Raw genomic sequence first — 25,705 nt, 5'->3', positions numbered from 1 at the left:
TTCATCCTTGGGGCACGCAACGTGAGCAAGCACCGAGCAAGGCGAGCAGCACATCACAGGATGAGGTGGTTGTGACCAGCAGCATGCACGGATGATGACACCTTTGACCCCCCCCACTGCCCCTCCCCCACCCCTCCACCAATTGTGACGTTGGCTTGAGGTCCACCAATGGGAGACCCGGGACGGGTTCCAGATACCCATCTGCCACCAATGCTCAGCACTGCCAACGATCTGACAGAGAGAGAGAGCGGGATCCGATAAACCGACCAACACGTCAACAAACTCGTCAACAAACTCAAGCACACACGAACAAAGACGCCCCCAGAGAGCCTTGAGCGGACTATCGGGGGCGAGCGCTGTAAGTGAGCACATTTGAAGGCCGGCATGATGCAGTGGGAGGTGGGGTGCGGCCAGCACTACGCCCGGCCACCTTTGTCTCCCCAATGCCGGTGTTTACTTACCGCACCAGGTGATAATATCAGACTGAATTGACATAGAGGAGGCCCCAGGTTAGGTTCAGGTTATCTTTCACCGTAGTCGTAAATAGAACCCAAGTTGCTAGGTTCTTCGCGCAGTGCTCAAGCCACTTACGCCACCACACACACACAAGCCATGCACCCGTCCTCCCAATGCATTTTGTTTGCAGCTGACATAGGCAAGGTGCCTTGTGCTGAACTATTATTGTACCGGCACCCTGCCTCTTTGCTAAGTGGTCATGTTACGACGCGACACACTCCCGACGACGAGACACCATCACAGATTTGAAACGAGACCAGGTTCCAGCTGGCGAGCCTTGGGTGCCGACAGCACGCTGTTGAATTCACGCGCTGCATACTGTGGGCTCTCCGTGCGCACACGCACAGGTGTGTGCACTGGCAACAACAAAAACAACCGCCATTCGCCACTAAGTGGCAGTGACGTTACCACGACGCTTGTGCCAGGCCATGTGCACCTTGAGGCCACGTGAAGTGTTGAACGCCCGCTGGCAGGAGGTCACGGGGCAGACCCAGGTGCCACGGGTCGACTGACTGAGATGACCGAGATGACTGGCTGATGCACCACCTGTGCCCCCTACTGTACCAACTTGCTGTGCTTTAGCACTGGCAACGCACGTACACACACACACACACAGGGCTTCGCGCTGGCAGCATAGGTCAGCTTTCAGCGGAGCGCGTTAGGTGGCCTTCGGCTATCGTTCTATTGTTATTGTGACCACTGACCTCTCGTAATTAACAAACAAATCACTCTGAGTTCACCCTGAACATCTTCACTGCCAATGGCATATACGTAACCAGGCTACTGGAAAGAGCCACGTTGTGAGGCCTTGCTTAAAACCAGACGTGTAATTTACGTGACCCAACTTTATTGATTGTTTGTTTGCAATGTCGGAGTGAAATTGACGAGAGCTGTCATCAGGGTTGTGGCCAAGGGGCGGGCTGGTGTGACTGCCGGGGAGATAAGAGTCCACTCGTCACAATGATCGAGGTGGGATGGAGAGGTCTGGGGGGGGATATTTAGCAGCCAGTGCAAGCCTGCCTTCGCCCTTACCGTAAAGATGTCAACGTTGATGCACTGACGTCTATTTTGACGTGAATGAAAATGTTCAAGAACTGGAGTGACTTAGAAACATTCTATATATGTATATGTTAACTCTGCAAACTAATCAAGTCAAGTGGAGTTTGAGGCAGCTGCAATTGGTACAAAGGCAAGTTCGTCTTCTTTGCGTGTCCTGCCACCACAATAATATATTCACGCAGTATCGAGCACGAGATATTGCCCAGGTTTGTAGCCCGGGTGAGGTAGAGTATCCATAATAAAATGTTTTTTGGGGTGGTTAGATCGCGTAAATATAAATGTGTCGTCAACCCACCACCACCCGACACAGCTAATTGGTAAGGTTTGTCAAGTAAATCAAAATGCGGCAATTAGTTGCTACTTCAGCACACCGGTGTGTTAGAGATTTCAACGTACAACATGTACAGTTGGAGTACCGTGACGGTATCGCTGGTGATTACAGCAACCAGCGTCATCGGGTGCTTTGCAAGAATCGTGAAGAAGTCTTCCAGGTGCGCTACGTGGCTCCTCACCGAGGCGACAGAACAACGAATAGCTCCATAGGTCTGTGCTTCACCATCAGAACCGAGTCAAGTTATGAAGATTTGCAACAACGGCGAAGTAACGGTCTAGGTAAAATGTAACGCAGCCATTGTTCTGGTCATGAAGCAAGCCACATGGTGTTGTTGCTTAGAGCGATCGACTCACGGTCGGAACGAAACCAGCTCGCTCGACTCCACAGCCAACGTCCTCTGCTGCAGAAACACGGGGCTCTGGAATCACCTGGCCAACTTCCGCTCAATGGGAGGTCTCTCCAACTCCTCTGCTGTCCCTGAGTCTTGAAATACCTACTCCAGTGGCTGTCCGTACTGTCAACTGCCTCATCTTACTCAAGCCCGGCATTGAGACGTCTTCTGTCGATGAACAATAGCGGCTATGAAGTCCGCTCTGTTTCCACTCCCATTGTTTTTTTGAAAATATCGCCCACATTCTATATTTTCTCGACGTGCAAGCATCGATTCCTTGCACGGCACGTTCACATGCGTTTGAATGTCGGCGTTTTGCATAAGGGTTAATTGGAAAGTCTGTGGTGGCTTGACGTAGCAAAGAATGGATTTGATTAAACTGTCACATTCTTCCCCTGATGTGCAGTGCACGTGGGCCATAATCGGTGCTCTAGGGTGGCTTTAATCTCCACCGAGAATAACTTCTGTCTGGCCCCTAAACCCACTCATTCACGGCAGCCTTAACGTAATTGGTGCCCTCGGCAAACTCGGATTCGTGTGCCCCTTGTAAGGGACCGTCTGGTAATAACCCTGCCGCGTGCTGTTATTTGTGACCCTTCACGTGTCCCGTGTATGTCTGTGTTACCCATTGTATCCACTGTAACACAATGCAACACAGACATGCACGAGACACGCGATTAGCATGGTTGGCTACGTGTAGTGCGAAAGAAGTCTAACATACATACATTGTATGCATGCTTAATGCACACAATGTGGGGAGCGGTAGTGTAGCGGTTAGCGCACTGCGCTACAAACCCAGCGAAACGAGTTTGATTCCCACTCATGGCCAACACCCAGTGACGATTATCTGAATCGGTCCTGGGCCTCCCCTAGGTCGACTCAGCCTCAAATGAGTACCTGGTGTGGTGAGTAAACATCGCCACTAGGGATAAGGTGGCTGGGCGTGGTGTTGGCCAGCCACCCCCTCGTGTGCTGTGCCGGCCTTCATAGGTGCTCGCTAACAGCACTTGCCCCAAAAGTCTGTTATGGCTAGACAGGGGATCTTTGTCTCATGCATGCTTTATGGTGCATCCAAAACGCTGAGTAAACACCCGTGAGTTCTGATTTATATTTAGCTTATTTTGATGGGGGTAATCGTCAAGGTATTATGTCAATGTGTAACCATAGCCCTCGACTACCTGACAGAGCCAGCCAATCCAGGTTGTCACGTGGGCAAAAATGTCAGTTGATTTATTTTTTTCAGCAATACCAGAAGAACATTGAAAGGCGGGAATTTTTTTCTACAATGTTTATATCCGGCGTTTCGCTGGATATTACAACTGGCATCATCAAGTGTGAATCAAAAATACTATTTACTATTTAGTGCTATTTGGTTATCACTGCTCATGCCTTGCTTGCGCCTCTTAACAGCGTTGCACCCTGGGCAGCCACCACACTTAGCCCACCCCTCGCCCCTCCACTCCATCCCATCTCTCCCCAAACCTTTCGTGATCCATAAGTAGCTCAATCCTCAATTCTTGCACCCTCCTGTTGTCTAAATCATTCCATTCTGCCACCGTTGGTTTAAGCTATTGCCAAGCGGCGTGCATGAAGGGGCTATGTAAATATGAAATGAGCCAAGACGCACTGCATGAACATCAGACGTCACTTCTTTATGGGTGGCACATCGCTTTCCTTGCAAGGGATTCTTCCGTAGATTGTCCAAACATGTGGAATTCCCTGAGAGTCAGGTCCAGCGAGGATGGATTTCTATACATTTCACCAGTTAACCGATTTTCTTCTTCACATTTTTCCACAATGTTCAGTTAACGCACGCAATCATTTCAAACATCTGAGTTAAGCCATTGCCGTGAAATTTAATTTATAATTTTTTTCCTCCCAAAATATCCAGGACTTTAAATTTGCTCAAGCAGCACATTCCTGTGACATGGGTCAGAGACACATAGACCTCCCCCCACCCTCCCCCCCCAACAAAGGACATGGAACAAAGATAATGCGTGCTGGGAATCACACGAAGAACGACCACAAAGCTTCAGTGTGTCTCGAGAGCAGTGTGCTTGGGCTGGACGCCTCGCTTGAAGGGACGAGGTAGGAATGATGAGACTGGTCATGGAATGGCAGCCAAAAGGAGGGGATACGCCCGAGGGAAGGGGCTCGTGCATCGCGGCGAGCCTGTGAGCCATTGGGCTAGAACAATGGAGGGGCCCTTGATCCAGCAGTGGATAGGACATGGCAGACATTGATGATGATGACGATGATGATGACGATGATGACACTATGACCGATGACGATAATTATGATGATAATGACGACAATGATGATGACACTGACTATGACGACAACGATGATGACGATGACGATAACTACAATGACACTGCCGATGACGTTGATGACAATGAACACGACGACGACGAAGACAACGGTGACACGCCGAACTTAGTTCCTTGCCGGCGGGACGTGACGGGGGGGAGAGGAGCACTCACTTGACGCGCAGGTTTCCCTGGTTGGGGTGGCCTTCGAAGACGGAGAGGAAGTCGTAGTCCTGCTCCAGTGCGAACGACACGAACGCGATCTGGATGCGGTCTTGCTCCGCCGCCTGCAGCGCCCACGTGCAGTTGGCCCCGTTGGGGTAGCCGAAGGGAAATCCGGGGCTCTCCACGCTGCCATTGAGCCCCTTCAGCAGCCCGCCGCAGCCGTGGCCTGCATGCACGCGTACACCAGAAGCAAAACGACGCTTCTTTTTAACCGGGTAAGGCCCCCACTGAGATGCGTAGCTCTCTGTCCGGAAGCGACCTGGCGGTCACGAAATGATCGCTCGACGAAAGTGACTCATCGCGTGGAAATGCGCAAAGGCCGAATGCCCTGAACGCGTGTCCTTGCCCCCCCACCCCACGCGCCTCCAATTAGCACGGTTGGCTACGTACGGTGCGAAAGAAGTCCAACGTACATGGAGACATGTCGATTCTAAATGTGGAGGGGGGAAAAACCGGAGGAACTGGAGAAAACTAAAAAAAAATCGATTGCGACCACGGGGAGGAGATGCAAACTCCAAACATACTGTGCAGGCGTCAGGGTCGGGATCGAGCCAACGACCTCCTGTATACCAGGTGAGGTAGTTAGCATCTCGCCGCAGACCCACCCCACCCCACCCAAACCCCGCCCGCTAAGCCATGCAGACGGTTGGGGAGGGGTTCAGAGAACGAGCATCCAGTGGTGGCCCTTCGATCCTGCACTGTGGAGGGAGCAACCAGGGCTGGTGGCTCACCACACGAATGCCATGAAACTCCCCTAGGGGCCGTCCATAAATGACGTCACGCACCTAGGGGGGGGAGGTTCAGACATTTGTGACGATGTGTGACGAGGTGGGGGTTTGAGAAATGTGACGTCACATCAAAATGCGCTACTTTAAATAAATATAGACAATACGTTCTACTTAATTAAATATACTTTTTAAATCCTTCATATTAAGTTCGCTTGCTTGCTTGCTTGCGTGCTTGCGTGCTTGCTTGCTTGCTTAGGACCGTGCAAATCTTTCGGTCGTTTTTTAACACACTTCCCGTGATCCAATCGAGCTGACATTTTGCACATAGACTCGTTGTGCTTGACAATTAATTTTCATGAAAAATTTTTTCCAAAATTTTACACTGTTTAGGGAATTTTTTTAAAATATTTAATTACCAATTGCTTAATTGTGGCAGACAATCAGAGGACGAGAGGACTGTAGCCGCCCGTTTCATGATGACGCAAATGTTGACTAACCACATGGCATGAAATCCCTGCCCCCACGCTGTACAATGGAGACTATTTATAGAGCAGTTAAATTGAAGCCGCCAGGTTCTTGAAAGTGGTAAAACGGGTCAACGCTAGTGCCTTCGGGAATATACGGGGCATGTCAAGAGGTGATCTTTCATTTTTAAATCCTTTATATTAACTTCACTTGCTTGCTTGCTTACTCAAAAAAAACAGAAATGAATAATAAAATGAAACCGATGCCACGCATAAAAAGGATTTATAGTGAAAAACTTTGTTTTTACGGGTTCATTTTTTTAAGTATTAAATACGCACTACAATGACAATAGTTTAAAGCGATTTGAAGCATGTTTTATTTTCAAAATGGAAATATGGTTTTGGGGGGGGGGGGGGCGGCAGAGCTTTGTGACGTCATATTTGAGGGGGGGTCTGACTTTTTGTGGCGCCGTGTGACGAGGGGGGAGTAAAAAATCGTCCAAAATCGCGTGACGTCATTTATGGACGGCCCCCTACCGCAGGCATCGAGGCGCCATAACCCCGTTTTGGTCACGAAAATGCGGTACAGCAAAAAAGCGGACCCCACCTCTTCCGTCCGCATTGGGATAGTGTTTTGCCTCTCGTACACGTGGGTGTTTGTCTGGGTGTTCCGGTTTCCTCCCACCTGTAAACGCCCATTGATAATCGGATAACACCTTCATATGTAGAGGACTACAGAGCTCGGTGCCATTGTTAGTCCTGGCTCATTGCGTGGCTGCCTTCCCGCTTTGTCTGTGGTTCCTCGCGCCTCCGAGCCGTTCTCTCCCTTCGAGAGCGAGCGAGTTCCCTGCAGTGGCAAGCTTCGTCACCATCATCACGATCCACGTGCAGGTAGTCCGTAGGTGCCCACTGCATCCTTCGTCATTTGTGGCACGTCACAAAGTCGGCATTATAATATGTAATTAAGTGTGGCGCGGCACGCGATGTAACGGTGAGGGCCAGCACCACGCCTGGTTCACCTTTGTCTCCGCAATGGCGCTGTTTGCGCACTGCACCAGGTACTCATCTTAAGTTTCAGTTAAATTAGTGGAGGTGCCGAACACGAGCTGGGGCCCGGGCTGGAAATGGGAAAAAATTGCTGTGGGGGGACGACTCATAAATGATTCGCTCCACCCCTCTTATATGCGTGTCTATGAGTCCCTGTGCATGTCTATGGGTCTGTGTGCTTGTCTCTTGGTCTCTGTGTGTGTCTGTGGGTTTATGTGTGCGCCTCTGGGCACACACATGTGTCTTTGGGTCTATGGGTGTGTTTATGGGTCTGTGTGCTTGTCTGTTGGTCTCTGTGCGCATCTGTGGCTATATGTGTGCGTCTGTTGGTCTCTGTGTGTGTCTGTGGGTCTCTGAGTGTGTCTGTAGGTCTCTAACTCTCTATGCATATCTGTAAGTCTCTGTGCGTGTCTATGGGTTTCTGTGCGTGTCTGTGGGTCTCTCTGTTAGTCTGCGGGGGGGGGGTGTCTCTCCGTAAGTAAAAAAAAATAATGATGAATCTTTAATTCTTTTCGGAACACATTTTCACTCCCACCACGGCGTTCCCGGGGCGTTCCGGCCCATTCCCACCACTGGCCGTGACCAGATCATAGAAACAGTGGGTGAACCGCTTACTAGCACACGCACGAGCGAACACGATGCTCGCTCTCGATCATTCGTTAGGCGCGCTCTTTCCGGAAGGGAAACTCCAGCCTGCACCATCTCCACGGCCACACACACTCACACGCTAGAGTGTTCCGTCGGGCAATTGCTCTTGACTTTTTTGATTGGGTGCACGTGTGAGCAATAGCCATATCAGAAGTGAGTTCATCTGATCGGCGGAATCATTGATTTCACCAGCTGCTGGTGACCCTCAACCAGTGCTCATGTCGTCACACGTCATGGTGCACGTGCTTCTGACTCCGAGAGGAGTATCACCTCCGATCAGGACGGTTGGCTAAGTACAGTGCGAAAGCAGTTCAACGTGCATACATACATACATGCGTACGCAACTGTATAATTAAAACAAAACATTGTAGGGTTTTGTCCTGTAAATGGGAAAAAACACCTATCTGTGTCACAAACAGCTCGGGCCTTGTCGCAAGGGTTTTTGACTGGGAAATGTTTGTGGCCTCATTGCGCACTTAATTGGTCTCCAGAGGTCATTTAGCTCGCGATATTATTATCCCCCAGCAGTATGTTTGGCGAACTGTTATGAAGCTGCAAAGTGCCTCCACGTCTCAATAAGTTGAGCAAAGTTGCGCCAGTGGTTGGAAATCACTATATTCCAGTAGCAGGAGGGAGGGATTTGAAGATGATCATAAGTAATATTTAAAAATACTTTTTTAAAAACACGCTTTAATTAAATGTATCGTTCTCGTAATGACAGAACTCCACGACTCCAAGAAGTGGGCCCGAAGCTTGCCATAACGTAAGGGGCCGTGGTGATTTACAGCTAACGTCAGTTGAGCGTGGACAATTAGACACAAGCCGAAACATAACATAAAAGAATAATGTTTAAATCTATATATATAAAATCGTGAATCTGTCTGTGTGTGTGTGTGTGTGTCGCCGGACCAAACGCACTTTCATTGGACGGCGGTTGCCCCTGGCAACGGGTAGCGACGCCTTTGGCGCTTTCATTGGACGGCGGTTGCCCCTGCCAACGGGTAGCGACGCCTTCGCCGCGGGCTGCAGTTTCATTGGACGCCGGTTGCCCCTGGCAACGGGTAGCCACGCCTTCGCCGCTTTCATTGGACGGCGGTTGCCCCTGGCAACGGGTAGCGACGCCTTCGGCGCGGGGTGGACGCCATTTTTAATTTAACTTAAAAATAGGCGCACGCATTAACACGCGACTCTGACGTTAATTCATCAAAGTTTCACGACCGGGTGGCCTATTTAGGCGAGGCCGGAGGCTCTGCACGGTACTACGCCTCGACACCCAGCACGCGACTCTCAGGTAAATGCATAAAAGTTTCACGTCCTCTTCACTCCCCCCCCCCACCACAAAATCTTATGAAATCTTTTAAACATTACATAGCAATGACAAAACAACTTCGATTTAAAGCTTTCGTGACTGCGGGGATTCATCTTCTTGGTTCTTTCGGTAAAGTCACGTAGAAGGAAAGTAATAAAATAATAAAAATAAAACATAATAAAATGAAATAATTCTCACGACGTTTCGGCTACAACGCAAGCAGCCGTCTTCAGGTGAAGAATGAGACACTACCAAGCTAGGAGCTTATATATAAACTGGGTTGGAGGTGGAAGAGCGCCTTAACAAAAAAGAATGTGCATATGAAGAGGAATTTAGCATATTCATGGAAAATGCGTAGGAGGTGGGCGGGAGGGGGGTTTCAAAGGCATATTATGCCCATGCATTATGCAGGATCAACAGCACCAAGGGGGGTGCAGGGAGTAGCATTAACAAAGGAAAGGAATGTTATTGATATGTAGCTGCAGTTACTAAACAACCACGTAGAAAACTAAAGTATAAACTACATAAAAAACTAAAGTATAAACTGCATAGCACCATCAGTATACTTACTATACTCTACAATAAGCTGAGTTACTAACAGCAAGTAATACATTACAATTCTACGTCGTAAAAATTATATAATATGCTTCCATCTAAACTTTATTCTCTTACATCACACGAGAATATACCGTACTATATACTGCCATAGATAAACCCAACATTAAATTATATACTGTATTACTATAAACCACCTTATACATTTCAACATAACACTATGTATTATTCTACCCACCCTAATGTGTATCGAAATGGTTTATTACGTCCTTCCAATGATTGCTAAGCCAGAATCCATCTTCTCGGTTAAAATTGTCTCTGTGTTTATATATGTGGATCGCCTCATGAACGAATCTCTCATGATAGCCAGATGGCTTGCAGAGAACCTCTGTCTTGGAGAAGTCAATGTCATGTGAGCCCACTGAGTTGTAACAGTGATCTGCCACGGCTGAGGTGTTTGTCCTACCGTGTTTCAGGTCAGCTTTATGTTCACGGATGCGGTCCGAGACATGTCGTTTGGTTTCCCCAATGTAACTGCTACCACAGAGGCAACTTAGTTTGTAGACACCAGGGTATTGTATGTCTGGAACCACATCTTTTACAACGGTACCAGATCACGGATTTTATGTACTGTATTGAATCGGACCTGGATCTTGTGTTTAATCAGGATTTTGGAGATCTTTTTTGTGACCCCAGCAATGTAGGGTAAGGTGATGGTCTTGAAAGGCTCCTCAACAGGATCCTTCTTGATGGTTGGAGTGATGGCTTTGCGGATTGTGTAGTTGGAGTAACCATTAGCCTTAAGAGCTTGGCGTACGTGTTTGAGTTCACTGGAAATGTGTTCATGGTCGGAGATGCATTGGGCTCTATGATATAGAGTCTTGATGAGAGAATTCTTCTGGGATGGATGGTGGTGGGAATCCGGTTTTAGATAAGCATCCGTATGGGTGGTTTTCCTGTAGACAGAGTGCCTCATTGAACCATCAGGTCTCCTTTTGATTAGGACATCCAAAAAGGGTAGCTTGCCATCATTTTCGACTTCCATGGTGAATCTGATGGCTGCGTGTATGGAATTGATGTGGTCGAGAAATTGGTCTAGAGCAGGCCGGCCATGTGGCCAGATGACAAAAGTGTCGTCTACGTACCTCTTCCATAAGGTCGGACGTAGAGTGGCAGTCTGGGTGGCGTCCGTCTCAAATTTCTCCATGAAGATGTTGGCTACAACCGGAGATAGGGGGGAGCCCATTGGGGTGCCCTCAATTTGCTTGTAGAAAGTTTCATTCCAAGTGAAGTATGTATTGGTTAAGCAGTGTCTCACCAGGGGGGGTACCCCAGCATTCAGTCCTTGATGAACCAAGTCTTCAATGATTGCGATGGTGTCAGGTACAGGAACCTTGGTGAATAAGGAAACCACATCAAAACTGACAAGCAGGTCGTCTGGGGACAGGGCAATCCCCTTGATTGTCGATACCAGGTCAGTAAAGTTTAGTACTGCAGAGGTGGTTTTTCCAGTGAAAGGCCGTAGAATTTCTTCATATGCACATTCTTTTTTGTTAAGGCGCTCTTCCACCTCCAACCCAGTTTATATATAAGCTCCTAGCTTGGTAGTGTCTCATTCTTCACCTGAAGACGGCTGCTTGCGTTGTAGCCGAAACGTCGTGAGAATTATTTCATTTTATTATGTTTTATTTTTATTATTTTATTACTTCCCTTCTACGTGACTTTACCGAAAGAACCAAGAAGATGAATCCCTGCAGTCACGAAAGCTTTAAATCGAAATTTAACCGCCTCTACGGGGAGGGTTTCCACATAACTTTGAGATCCTTCAACAAGCTCCGTGATAAGAAGGCTCAGCTAATCGAGTCTCTCACCTTTCTCAAGAGATGCCGCGACTCTAAGGTAATACCAAACGCATTTACACTAACATCTGCTGCTGTAACTTCTTCTAATGCGAAACGAATTCTGTCTAGAACTAGCTTAGCTCTTATCTCAGAGAAAATCAAACTTACGCGCACCGAACTAGATCAGTTAGACAAGACACTCTACAAATCACACTTATCTTTGAGTGCAACAATGTCCACATCGGATTGGGAACATGTGGAAAAAATGACTGCCTCTTCAGCTGCCGCTATGTCGACTAAATGTAAGGACAACTTGATTTCCAAATTCAACCGCCTCTCAAACAAGAAACCGGACCCACACATTGAAAAGCTAGATGTTAACAAAGTCGTAATTAATCGCAGTAACAGTTCTATTTCTGAAGGTTTGAAATCCGTTTTAGCTAAAGGACTAAACTTTGCAGTCACACCTAGACACATACCAGTTAATGATATAATTGCTCGAGTAGATGTAGCTCTCAAGGGCTTGAGTCACATCGCTGCAGACGTAGCAAGATCCGAAATCTCTGCAACCCTCAAAAACGCTAAGATGCCAGCTAGCAACATCAGCAAAGATGAGCGTTTTGAATTAGCTCAATTAAAAAAGTGGGATGACATTGTCATCCTCTCAGCCGACAAAGGCAATGCCACTGTCATCATGGACAAAATAGAATACAACAACAAAATTCAAGAACTACTCAACGATGGCAGCTATACAAAAATAAAAAGAGACCCCACCAACAGCCTCGTCACTAAAACCAACAAAATCATTTCTGATTCAACCGCATTATTTGATCAGACCAAACAGTTCTCGTTGAAACCTTCTGCAGCCAGGCCACCAAGATTATACGGCTTGCCAAAGATACATAAAGAAGATACACCTCTTCGTCCCATTGTTTCTACTATCAACTCCCCCACCTATAAATTGGCTCTTTTTTTGTCTGAAATTCTACGGCCTTTCACTGGAAAAACCACCTCTGCAGTACTAAACTCTACTGACCTGGTATCGACAATCAAGGGGATTTCCCTGTCCCCAGACGACCTGCTTGTCAGTTTTGATGTGGTTTCCTTATTCACCAAGGTTCCTGTACCTGACACCATCGCAATCATTGAAGACTTGGTTCATCAAGGACTGAATGCTGGGGTACCCCCCCTGGTGAGACACTGCTTAACCAATACATACTTCACTTGGAATGAAACTTTCTACAAGCAAATTGAGGGCACCCCAATGGGCTCCCCCCTATCTCCGGTTGTAGCCAACATCTTAATGGAGAAATTTGAGACGGACGCCATCCAGACTGCCACTCTACGTCCGACCTTATGGAAGAGGTACGTAGACGACACTTTTGTCATCTGGCCACATGGCCGGCCTGCTCTAGACCAATTTCTCGACCACATCAATTCCATACACCCAGCCATCAGATTCACCATGGAAGTCGAAAATGATGGCAAGCTACCCTTTTTGGATGTCCTAATCAAAAGGAGACCTGATGGTTCAATGAGCCACTCTGTCTACAGGAAAACCACCCATACGGATGCTTATCTAAAACCGGATTCCCACCACCATCCATCCCAGAAGAATTCTCTCATCAAGACTCTATATCATAGAGCCCAATGCATCTCCGACCATGAACACATTTCCAGTGAACTCAAACACGTACGCCAAGCTCTTAAGGCTAATGGTTACTCCGACTACACAATCCGCAAAGCCATCACTCCAACCATCAAGAAGGATCCTGTTGAGGAGCCTTTCAAGACCATCACCTTACCCTACATTGCTGGGGTCACAAAAAAGATCTCCAAAATCCTGATTAAACACAAGATCCAGGTCCGATTCAATACAGTACATAAAATCCGTGATCTGGTAGCGTCTGTAAAAGATGTGGTTCCAGACATACAGTACCCTGGTGTCTACAAACTAAGTTGCCTCTGTGGTAGCAGTTACATTGGGGAAACCAAACGACATGTCTCGGACCGCATCCGTGAACATAAAGCTGACCTGAAACACGGTAGGACAAACACCTCAGCCGTGGCAGATCACTGTTACAACTCAGTGGGCTCACATGACATTGACTTCTCCAAGACAGAGGTTCTCTGCAAGCCATCTGGCTATCATGAGAGATTCGTTCATGAGGCGATCCACATATACAAACACAGAGACAATTTTAACCGAGAAGATGGATTCTGGCTTAGCAATCATTGGAAGGACGTAATAAACCATTTCGATACACATTAGGGTGGGTAGAATAATACATAGTGTTATGTTGAAATGTATAAGGTATAGGGTGGTTTATAGTAATACAGTATATAATTTAATGTTGGGTTTATCTATGGCAGTATATAGTACGGTATATGCTCGTGTGATGTAAGAGAATAAAGTTTAGATGGAAGCATATTATATAATTTTTACGACGTAGAATTGTAATGTATTACTTGCTGTTAGTAACTCAGCTTATTGTAGAGTATAGTAAGTATACTGATGGTGCTATGCAGTTTATACTTTAGTTTTGTATGTAGTTTATACTTTAGTTTTCTACGTGGTTGTTTAGTAACTGCAGCTACATATCAATAACATTCCTTTCCTTTGTTAATGCTACTCCCTGCACCCCCCCTTGGTGCTGTTGATCCTGCATAATGCATGGGCATAATATGCCTTTGAACCCCCCCCCGCCCACCTCCTACGCATTTTCCATGAATATGCTAAATTCCTCTTCATATGCACATTCTTTTTTGTTAAGGCGCTCTTCCACCTCCAACCCAGTTTATATATAAGCTCCTAGCTTGGTAGTGTCTCATTCTTCACCTGAAGACGGCTGCTTGCGTTGTAGCCGAAACGTCGTGAGAATTATTTCATTTTATTATGTTTTATTTTTATTATTTTATTACTTCCCTTCTACGTGACTTTACCGAAAGAACCAAGAAGACAAAACAACTGTCTCATTACTTTTAAACCCGACGCGCCAAGAATCTATTCTTTAAATGTTGACTGTACAAATAGTCATTAAGCTGGCTGAGCGCACTGCCAGTATATAATGTACACTGTAGCCTGCTTATTAAATTGGCTCAGTGTACTGGCAGTCTATAATGTAGACTGTAGCCTGCTTATGAAGCTGACTGGGTGTACTGCCAGTCTATAATGCAGACTGTTGCCTGGTTCTTAAGTAAAGTTAATCAATTGGTAACACGTAGGCTTTCGCTAACATTATTCATAAACACCGTTATTGCCTTCAGATCGCCTTTTTTATTCATGTGTTGTAACACTCCACCACCCCACATGGCCAATCAGTAAAAAAGTGTCCCGTTGATCAAACTATAATAGTTTACTGCTTTAGCCCACCGGTGTGTTCAAGCGTTAAAACACAACAATTAGCATTTCTGATTAAAAAACAACTCTATCATTATGTTTAAACCCCACGCGCCCATAATCGATTCTTTAAATGTTCACTGTACAAATAGTCATTAAGGTCAGGTAAATGCATCCAACTTTCACGTCCTCTTCACTCCCCCCACAACACAATGTGTGAAATTTATATTATACGGTCGGTACATTATAACATTATAGCGATTACACTGTATTATTGTAGCCCGGGGGGGGGGGGGTAGGGAACGCCACCCGTACCCAGCGTCATGCCTGCGAGGCAATTTAGGCGACGCCGGAGGCTCTGCGCGGTACTACGCCTCCACACCCCACCCGTGTCAAGCGACGACTTTGTCGTATAAACTCGATATTACCCAGTCTTGCCCGGGGGGAAAATACATTTAAAATCTTATGAAAACTTTACAACACTACATAGCAATGACAAAACAACTGTGTAATTATTTTTAAACCCCACGCGCCAAGAATATATTCCTTAAATGTTGACTGTACAAATAGTCATTAAGCTGGGTGAGCGGACTGCCAGTATATAATGTACACTGTAGCCTGCTCATTCAATTGGGTGAGTGCACTGCCAGTCTATTATGTAGACTGTAGCCTGCTTATTAAGCTGCCTGAGTGTACTGACAGTCTATAATGTACACTGTTGCCTGCTTATGAAGCTGAGTGCGTCTACTGCCAGTCTATAATGTTGACTGTAGCCTGGTTCTTAAGTAAAGTTAGTCTATTTGTAACACGTAGCCTTTCGCAAACATTATTCATAAACACCGTTATTGGGTTTAGATCGCCTTATTTCTTAATGTGTTGTAACACTCCACCACCCCACACAGCCAATCAGTAAAAAAGTGTCCCCTTGATAAAACAATCATAGTTCACTGCTTTAGCCCACCGGTGTGTTCAAGCGTTAAAACACAACAATTACCATTGATGATTAAAAACAACTGTATCATTATGTTTAAACCCCACGCGCCAATAAGCCATTCTTTAAATGTTCACTGTACAAATTGTCATTCAGCTGGGTGAGCGTACTGCCAGTCTATAATGTACACTGTAGCCTGCTTATTAAGCTCGGTGCTTGTACTGCCAGTCTATAATGTAGACTGTAGCCTGGTTAATAAGTTAAGTCACTCATTTTGTAACACGTACGCTTTCGCAACCATTATTCAAAAACAACCTTATTGGCTTTACATCGCCTTCTTTATTAATGTGTTGTAACCCTCCACCACCCCACACGGCCAATCAGTAAAAAAGTGTCCCGTTCATAAATGACTAATAGTTCACTGCTTTAGCCCACCGGTGTGTTCAAGCGTCAAACCACCAAAAATTACCATTTCACAGTAGGACGTTTCGCTTATGCTGGATGCAATTAGCAGCCAAACGTCCTACTCTACAATTGTCTGTCCGTCTGTGTACGCTCGCTTGCGAGGGATTTGCCGGGAGGCACGTCCCGTGCCCCGCGATGGGAATAGGCATGTCAGTTTTTTTTATCCGTCACCTTTAAAGTGCTTTAATTTCGGATTTTGTGATATTCTACTTTCTTTCTAAATTTCACCGTGCCGCTCCGCGCTTCCCATGCCAAAAATTGCGGGATCGATCCCCGCGTCCTTCACAGCCGAATATATTTAAAAAACTTTTCTATTAAGTTCGCTGCCACGCACATTAATAATTTGGAGTCAAAAACTTCACTTTTACGCATTATACTTATTCTTTATTCATGTGCATCACCATCCCAACTCACGCGCCTTTCGTGGGGGAGACGGCTCATGCCAAGTGGCACGCTGGTAGTGAGGGCAACATTTTTTTTCTTCTTAAAAATGCTTTTCAAATACACCAAACGCTCACCTAAATACTTCACTGCCTCATGTCCTGCCACATCAACTTCTCCGGAGGGGGGTGCGGCCAACCGTGCGTTTTCTGTACCATGGCTTTGACCACATTTACCTTCCGGACGTACGGATATCTCAAGGATCCCGAAGCCGGTACACACTCATTTTCCATGTGTCCGCGATTTTTGTGTTGCGTCGCTCTATAGTTTCCTGTAGCGAACCGGACTTCACCTAAAGCTAATGATCCGAGCCAACCGTCTACACCTTGAGTTGTATGGCCAATGGCAGAGACGTGTTAACACCGCAAGCTGGAAACAGACTGGTCATACCGAAAGGCGTCAGGTAAACGTTTCGTTCGGAACCCCATGAATGGGGGGCACGCAACACTATTTTCACAGCGCCATAGTCGTGTTGCCCCATCGGAAGGGCCCCATTGGAAGGGATCTCCAACACGACTTGAGAGCGCCACAGTCGTGTTGCCTCATTGGTAGGGAACTACAACACGACTCTAAACTACAGTTGGGTTTCCCCATTCGTACGGATTTACAACCCGACTGTCAACCGACAATTAGTGTTGATGCTTTTGCGTTCAGCGCTATTGGTGGTGTTTTCCCACGCACGTGTCAACTTGCTGGAGTTAATTCTAAGTTCCTTTCTATTCCATAGAAACCAAGTATCCATGTCTACATCAAGCAAGGGAAAGCGTAAAGCGCAAACCACGACAACTCAACAAGCCAACAAGAAAGCCCGTACAACGACCGACGAAGCAGCCTCCATACCTGCACCAAAGCGCGTTATGACCGAACACCAAAAAAAGCTAAAACGTGAACGGGCGGCGTTTATACATGCGACGCAAACGGCAGAAGCGTTGCAACAAAGCTGCCAGAATAAAGCAATTGGCAAGGCGCGCTTGCGCACCCAAGCTACTGCAAAAGAACTTGAAGCCAGACGCCAATGCAACCGAGAGCTCATGTCTTACGCACGTGCCAACGAAACCCCCGAAGAACGCGAGGCACGACACCTACGCAACCATGAGGTTACGTCGGATGCACGTGCCGCGGAAACCGAGGAAGAACGCGACGCGCGACGCCAACGCAACCGAGAGCTCATGTCGGACGCACGTGCCGAGGAAACCGACCATGAACGCGATGCGCGACGCCAACGCAACCGAGAGCTCATGTCTTACGCACGTAGCAACGAAACCCCTGAAGAACGCGAGGCGCGACGCCACCGCGACCGCGAGGTGACGTCGGACGCTCGTGCTAACGAAACCGCTGAAGAACGCGATGCGCAACGCCAGAGCGACCGTGAAGTTACGTCGGCCGCACGTGCTAACGAAACCGCTCAAGAATGCGACGCGCGACGCCACAGCGACCGGGAAGTTACGTCGGCCGCACGTTCTAACGAAACCGACGAAGAACGCGAGGCGCGACGCCTCCGCGACCGCGAACTTACGTTGGACGCACGTGCCAACGAAAGCACCCAAGAGCGTGAAGCGCTACGCTGAGTGGATTGCGAGGCAACTGCCGTGGCACGGCAAAATGAAGATGAACGCCAACTCTCAGCATGACGCGCTGACGATGCGCAGCGCAGAGCTGTCCGGGTCTCGACAAACTATCGAGACCTAATTGGCGCGGCATTCGTCTATTCACCCCACGACCCATATGCCGATATGCGCGTTCTCCAACTTGGTCTCATGGACAAGCGGTGTGTCCAATGCACTGCTTTAACTTTTGCAGGAGAACCCAAGGGTCTATGTTGTGCAAGTGGCAAGGTCGTATTGCCTGCTTTGCCACAACCCCCTTCGCCGTTGATTCAACTGTTGTACGGGAATGCAGACTTGGATCGGCATTTCCAAAACAATATCCGGCGCTTTAACTCTGCATTTCAGATGACCAGCTTTGGTGCAGACGTTAAGGATCAGGGGGGCTTTATGCCAACGTTTCGCGTCAAGGGTCAAGCGTACCATAGAATAGGGTCATTGTTGCCTTTCGGTGATAATAATCCTCAGTTCTTGCAGATTTATTTCTGCGATGGTATCGACACCGCCACCAATGCTCGATTGAGCTTCACAGTTCAGAACGAACGAGATCGGTCCAAGGACCGTGAGGTGGTTGTGATGCTTCAAGACATGCTTAATGACCACAACGAGTTGGTGCGGCAGTTCAAAAACCATCTTGGGAATTTGACTACACCAGGCCAGCGCTTGATCATTCGTGGGGACAAAACACCTGGGGATGAACATCGTGGGCGCTACAATGCACCAACGGCACCCGACGTCGCAGTCATCATCTGTGGAGAAAATGGAAAGAAAAGGGACATTGTGCTTGAGAAATCAAGCGGTGTTCTGGTGCGGATTTCCGAATTTAATCCAACGTATGATCCACTGCAGTACCCCTTGATTTTTTGGAAAGGCCATGATGGTTATCACTTTGATATCTATCAAAACGGAGGGCAAAGTGCTAAAAAAGTGTCATGTATGCAATTCTACTGCTACATGCTCATGATTTGCGACGGTACTAAGAACATATTGCTGTACTATCGTGAATTGTTCCATCAGTTCGTAGTCGACATGTACGCCAAAATTGAATCTGAACGATTGGACTTTATCCGTTACAACCAAACAAAATTGCGCAGTGAATCTTACTTCCATTTGTGTGACGCGATGAATCAGGCAAACACGGATCCTACTCAAATTGGGAGACGTGTCGTCTTGCCTGCAACATTCACTGGTAGCCCCAGACACATGCACAAATACGCTCAAGATGCCATGGCGTATGTGCGCAAGTACGGGCGACCTGATCTTTTTGTTACGTTCACATGCAACCCCAAGTGGGAGGAAATACAACGTCATCTATTCCAAAACCAAAAACCTACACATCGTCACGATGTCATCGCTCGGGTCTTTCGTCTCAAGCTTAAAAAAATGATGGAAGTCATCTCGAAGGGCAAGATATTTGGTGACACCATTTGCCACATGTATTCGGTGGAATGGCAAAAGCATGGGTTGCCCCATGCGCACATCTTGGTTTGGTTGGCAAAAAAAATACGCCCGAATCAAGTGGATCTCATTATCACTGCTGAGATCCCAGATTCCAACATCGACCCTGCTTTGTACACAACTGTCACTACAAACTTGCTTCATGGTCCATGCGGAAGGGGCAATCCTTCCTCACCGTGCATGCTAAATGGCGTTTGTTCCAAGCGCTACCCGAGGCAATTCATTGTGGAAACACAAACTGACAAAGAAGGGTATTCTTTGTACAGAAGACGAGATTCCAACCATGGTGGTCATACATTCAAAAAGACTATCCGTGGGAAAGAATTTACGTACGACAACCGATATGTTGTGCCATACTCGCCGATTTTGTGCAAAATGTTCCATGCGCACATCAATGTCGAATATTGTCAGTCTGTGAAGGCTATCAAATACATTTGCAAGTATGTCTACAAAGGCAGCGACCAAGCTGTGTTTGAGCTCACTGGAGGCACTGACAATTTGGACGAGGTTCGACAGTTTCAACAGGGCCGCTACATAAGCAGCAACGAGGCTATATGGAGAATCTTCAGCTTTTCGATCCATGATCGGTTTCCTGCCGTTGTCCATCTTGATGTGCATCTCGAAAACGGTGAACGCGTGTATTTTACAGCCGGCAACGTCGACAGAGTCCTTCAAGTGCGTCGCAATACTACGTTGACTGCATTCTTCAAACTATGCTAAAGCGATGAGTTTGCGCGTACGCTACTGTACTCTGACATTCCGTCGTATTACACTTGGAAGAACTACACTTGGAACCGTCGTCTCAAGGGGCTACCAGTGGAAGGCTGGCCTGGCGTTTGCAAGGACCACGCATTGGGTCGCCTGTATACCGTATATATGTCCCAAACGGAATGCTATTATCTCCGTTTGCTTTTGATTAACGTTAGAGGCCCAACATCCTTTGACTCCATTAAAACGGTCGATGGACAACTTTGTGATACGTTTAAACAAGCGTGCCAAGGTTTGGACCTTCTGGAAAGCGAACATCATTTGCACCAGGCCATGCGAGAAGCAGTAGACTGTCGAGGACCATCAAAAATACGCGATCTATTCGCTATTATTTTGACTACGTATACTACAGCTAATGCGAGGGACCTGTGGGATGCTTACAAACATCACATGGCTGAAGACATTCTGTTTCGCTTTCAAAATGAGTCCAACGACCAAGGACTTGAATTGTCCGATGCTATGACTAATGAGGCTTTGATCTTGATTGAGAACATCACTTTGTCTATGGCGGGCCGGCCGTTGGACCACTTTGGTCTGGATCCACCTCGACGAGACCTTGGAGTGCCCCTTTGTGCTGAAATTGTTCGGGAGCAGAACTACGATACTATTGCTCTCTCACGTTTAGTGGACCACAATCTGCCTCTATTGCAGAATGTGCCTGCGCAACATACGGCATATGTATCATTGATAGAGAAGATCTACTCCGGACAAGGTTCCGTCACCTTCCTCGACGCACCTGCTGGCACTGGGAAGACGTTCCTCATCAACACCATATTAGCCTTTGTCCGGTGCAAAGGAGATATTGCGTTAGCAACAGCTTCTTCTGGCATTGCTGCTACTCTTATGGATGGGGGACGCACAGCTCATTCCACATTCAAGCTACCTCTGAATTTGACACGTGAAGATGCCACTTGCAATATCTCCAACCAAAGTGGTACTGCCAAATTGTTACGTGCTTGCAAAGTCATTGTTTGGGATGAATGTACCATGGCACACAAAAGAGCTGTAGAACTCCTCGATGAGACTTTACGCGATATCCGCGAACACGGTCAAGTCATGGGAGGAGTCTGTGTCATTTTATCAGGGGACTTTCGTCAGACCCTGCCTATCATTACCCGGGGAACCATGGCGGATGAGGTCCATACGTGCTTGAAGAAAAGCCGGCTTTGGACCCAGGTCGATAAGCTAAAGTTGACTACTAACATGCGCCTATTGACCAGTGGCGATGTATCGGCTCAACGTTTTGCCGACACATTACTCCACATTGGGAATGGGACTATGCAGCCAATCCATAACGATGACGTTGCACTCCCTATCGACTTTTGTCATATGTTGTCGTCTCCTAGCGACTTAAAAGACAACGTCTATCCTGATATCGCCACCAAACCTATGGGAGATGAATTGTGCACTTGGCTTTGTGCACGAGCTATACTGGCACCCCGGAACGATGATGTCAATGCAATCAATGCTCATATTTTGGGGTTGCTGCCACAGCCTGCTGTGACGTACAAGTCGTTCAACAAGACACTTGAAAATGACGATGCAGTACGCTTTCCCACTGAATTTCTTGACTCTCAAGAATTGCCAGGCATGCCTCAACATAAACTGGAGCTGAAAGTTGGCGCACCTATACTTTTGTTGCAAAACCTCAATGCTCCAAAACTCTGCAATGGTACAAGACTTTGTGTCAAGTCTTTGTTTCCTAACTTAATTGAAGCAGTTGTGTTGACTGGCAGTCACAAAGGGGTTGAAGTGCTATTGCCACGGATCCCCATTATTGCCGAAGATGTCCAATTTCCCTTCAAGCGAACGCAATTCCCCATTCGTTTGGCTTATGCAATGACCATTAACAAATCTCAAGGTCAAACATTGCTAATTGCTGGGATCAATCTACAAACGGCTTGCTTTGCCCACGGCCAACTATACGTGGCCTGCTCTCGCGTCGGATCCGCCAAAAACTTATTTGTTTATGCACCTGTATACACTTTTTTTTAGGGGAGGGGGTGAGCTCAATAATGCATATATTTTTGCACAACAATTGAGCTGTGACGTCAAATCTCTCATGTGACCCGCGCATGTGTAAGCGTAACGCATTGGAGTGTCGTGGTTAGCGCGCCGCGCTACGAACCCGGCGACCCGAGTTCCATTCCCGCTCACGGCCACCACCGGTGACGATTATTTGAACCGGTCGTGGGCCTCCCCGACGTGGACTCAGCCTCAAAACGACTAACTGGTGTGGCGTATGAACATCGCCACTGGGGAGACAAAGGCGGCCGGCCATGGTGGATCCAAGTCCCGGGCGAAGCCGGGTAGTACAGCTAGTATATATATATTTATTATTTTTAATGATAGAACATAGTATTGTCATCAGTTTGACATAAATATGCAATGTTTCAGTGTGAAAAGCCACTGTCGACTTCACGTCTCTCTGAGAGGAGACAGAGAAACAACGCGAGCGAAGGCAATGATGATGCGCGTAACAGCATCGCCGTCCACGGTGATGTCAACACAATACGCCCGGCCAATGTTTGTTTTTAGTTAGGTATTATTTTATTCAAGAACCCCCCCCCCAAAAAAAAAAAACACACAACGCAGAAATCCGGGATGGAAACCTGACCGCTGACCATATTGGGTGTCTCCCTCTCATTAGCGAAGCTTCGAGCTGGTGTGCGACAGCCCCTGAATTAACAGGCCAAGATGACAAAACCACGCTCATGAGATAACACTACGTAAATAATTCGCGCCGTTCTCGAGAAAATATGTAACAGATTAAAAAAATATGCAGACAAAACATCTCCTTCCACGTACAATTCGTTGTGTTTTTTTTTCAAACATCCCATTAGCCGCACGGCCTTCTGACTGCTGATGAGACGGTGCATGTTAAAACGACCCTGAGTTTTGCTTTTGAGTTGCCCATTGATGCTGAGATTACGCACTCACGGAAGGCCTTGCGGCTGACCGAAATATGCAGAGAACGACGTCCTTCTTTTCTTTCCACGCATTAAAGGCAGAGATGCAAAAGAGGCGCAATTTGCCTGCTTATTTATTTTCTACATCTCCGCGATAAGAGCCGCATTATTTGTTTCCCGTGCATGCTTCGTCGCTAAATAGGCGTGCTTTCCTTAAATAGTCGAACGCTATCTCGGATTATGCGACGGACAATAACATTTACACGGCGGTTGTCACACGTGTAAACACTCGCACACCTACGCGCATCAGCGTGACAAATGCAGCCCTATTAGCAGCCTTTAACACAACTTACATGGTCAATAGCATACCAATGGACCCAATACGTCAATGACACGGCCACACTGCGCTGCACAAACCATTTATTCTTTTTTTTCCTACGGCCATTTGATTGAACTCATGGGAATGATGCCTCTTCACGCAGAATATGAAATGTACGCCCTTTGCTTGTGGCGCATCTTGGATGGTGGTGTTGGTGGTTCTTGTGGAGGCTCTGAGAGTGTTGTGTTGTCTTCGTGCCTGTGTCTCGGTGAGTGTGTGTGAGTGTTCACGCGTGTCTGTGTGTCTGCATGTTTCTCGATATTTATCTCCGTGTTTCTGTGTCTCTGTGCGTGTCTCCATATCTCTGTGTTTACCGGAGAGCACACATCTAAATGCCTCCGCATCACAACAGTGACATCGCTGTTATATTCTAAAAACGAAACTAAACTATTTTTCTTTTAGCAGGTAAGGCACACTGGGCAATTTAGCTGAAACAACCTGGTCATAAGTGATAGCTCAACAACGTGGCTAATCATGTCGACATTTATAGCAGTAGTCAAACGCTCTAAACGCATGTTTCTCAATGTGGAGGGAAAAACCGGAGGACCCGGAAAAAAAATCCGCGCGATCACGGGGAGAGCATGCAAACTCCAAATATACAGGCGTCAGGATCAGGGTCCGAACCCACGACCTCCTGTAAAACGGCGAGGTCGTTAACATCTCCTCACCGTGGCACCCCAATCAGTCTCCAGCTAATGATTCATATTCAAATGAGCACAGGGAAGTGCTCATCTGTCGTGCCATTACATAGGCAGTGGTGGCAAATCCTGACTTCTATATTGGGGCCAGTCTCATTATTACAACCACTCTCTTGACTTCTGCCAAAGTGGGTCTCATTTAACTCACCCATAACAGGAACGAGGGGATGATCTAACTCATGACTGGAATTTGAACTTGTAACCTTAGCGTGAGACGAATGCTCTGCCACTACTCTGGCATTTTTTGTCCATCAACCAAGTAAAACAGTAAAAACGCTATTTTAAAAATGTCAAATTGCCACTGGGTTTCCGACCATTCCCATCAATGATTCTAATCCATTGCCACAAATGTTTCATTCCCAAGAAATGGCTTACCTCTCAACCCCCCCCCCCCCCCACTAACCAAGCAGCAGCAGTGGCTGCATCGGCCCACAGGCTCTGCCTTTTCTAAAACTTGTCACGATTTTATATTTAAGTCCCCCCCGAAAAAAAAAAGTCAAACACACGGCCGAGAGTGCGAATGAAATTTGCTTGCATTTGGCATGAAATGTGTCAAGTTGCGGCAGGAAACATGAGCGCTGCTGCCCAGCCTTCGGCCACTAACCAGACGCTCAGCTTTGTGTCTCCGCACAACACAAGCTGTCCAGGACAGCTTTTCCAGTCAATGTCCGCTGGCTGTAACGGGAGAGTGTCCATCAAGTCGGCGCAAGGATAAACAAGTAAAATGGGCGTTTCTTCGCGCGGCGTGCGCGTGTGAACACGAGGCAGTATTCATCTCCGCTGGTGGATCTGAACCAGCGGTGACAATTCCATATGCGCGGTCGGCCACCGTACGGTGCGAAAGAAATTCAACGTACGCATATACATACAAGGCAGGGCTGAGGCTCTTTGTTAAACAACCACTGTTAAATTTTGACTTAAAACTTTCGTGACTGCAGGAATTTTCTTTTTTCTCTTTTCTCCACCTGATGAAGACCGCTTGTGTTGCGATCGAAACGTCGTGGGTGTTTTGCTTGTATTATTTTCTATTTATTTTTATTTTATTTAACTATTTGTATCCAATTTATTATTTTATTATTTTTATTTTTTATTTTTTTTGTTTGTTTTCTATCTCTTCGACTTTACCGAAAAAACTAAGAATATGAACCACTGTTCACTTAACATCACCTCGTGCGGCATCACTCGATCTGCCTGTGATGCTGACGCTCGCCTGGTGATGTAATTTTATCGAACCATCTTCCCCTCTGGGAGATGATTTTCCCGGTGTAACAGGCCATAGTATACCC

The 25,705-nt window shown here is 47.0% G+C and overlaps 1 protein-coding gene across 1 annotated transcript in view; it reads right to left on the bottom strand.

Moving 5' to 3' along the window:
- LOC144724936 (CUB and sushi domain-containing protein 1-like) overlaps positions 1-25,705 on the bottom strand; it is a 684,194-nt gene that overhangs the window by 584,717 nt on the left and 73,772 nt on the right. Inside the window, exon 2 of the mRNA XM_078604260.1 lies at positions 4,784-5,000. Within this exon, the coding sequence (XP_078460386.1) occupies positions 4,784-5,000 (217 nt within the window). The remainder of the gene's footprint in view (positions 1-4,783; positions 5,001-25,705) is intronic.

The sequence above is a fragment of the Lampetra planeri genome, chromosome 22 (genome assembly GCF_965212315.1).
Source record: "Lampetra planeri chromosome 22, kcLamPlan1.2.h2, whole genome shotgun sequence".
NCBI classification, from domain to species: domain Eukaryota; kingdom Metazoa; phylum Chordata; class Hyperoartia; order Petromyzontiformes; family Petromyzontidae; genus Lampetra; species Lampetra planeri.
Note: the sequence above shows the minus strand (reverse complement) of the source record. Positions and strands in the feature narration are given on the sequence as shown.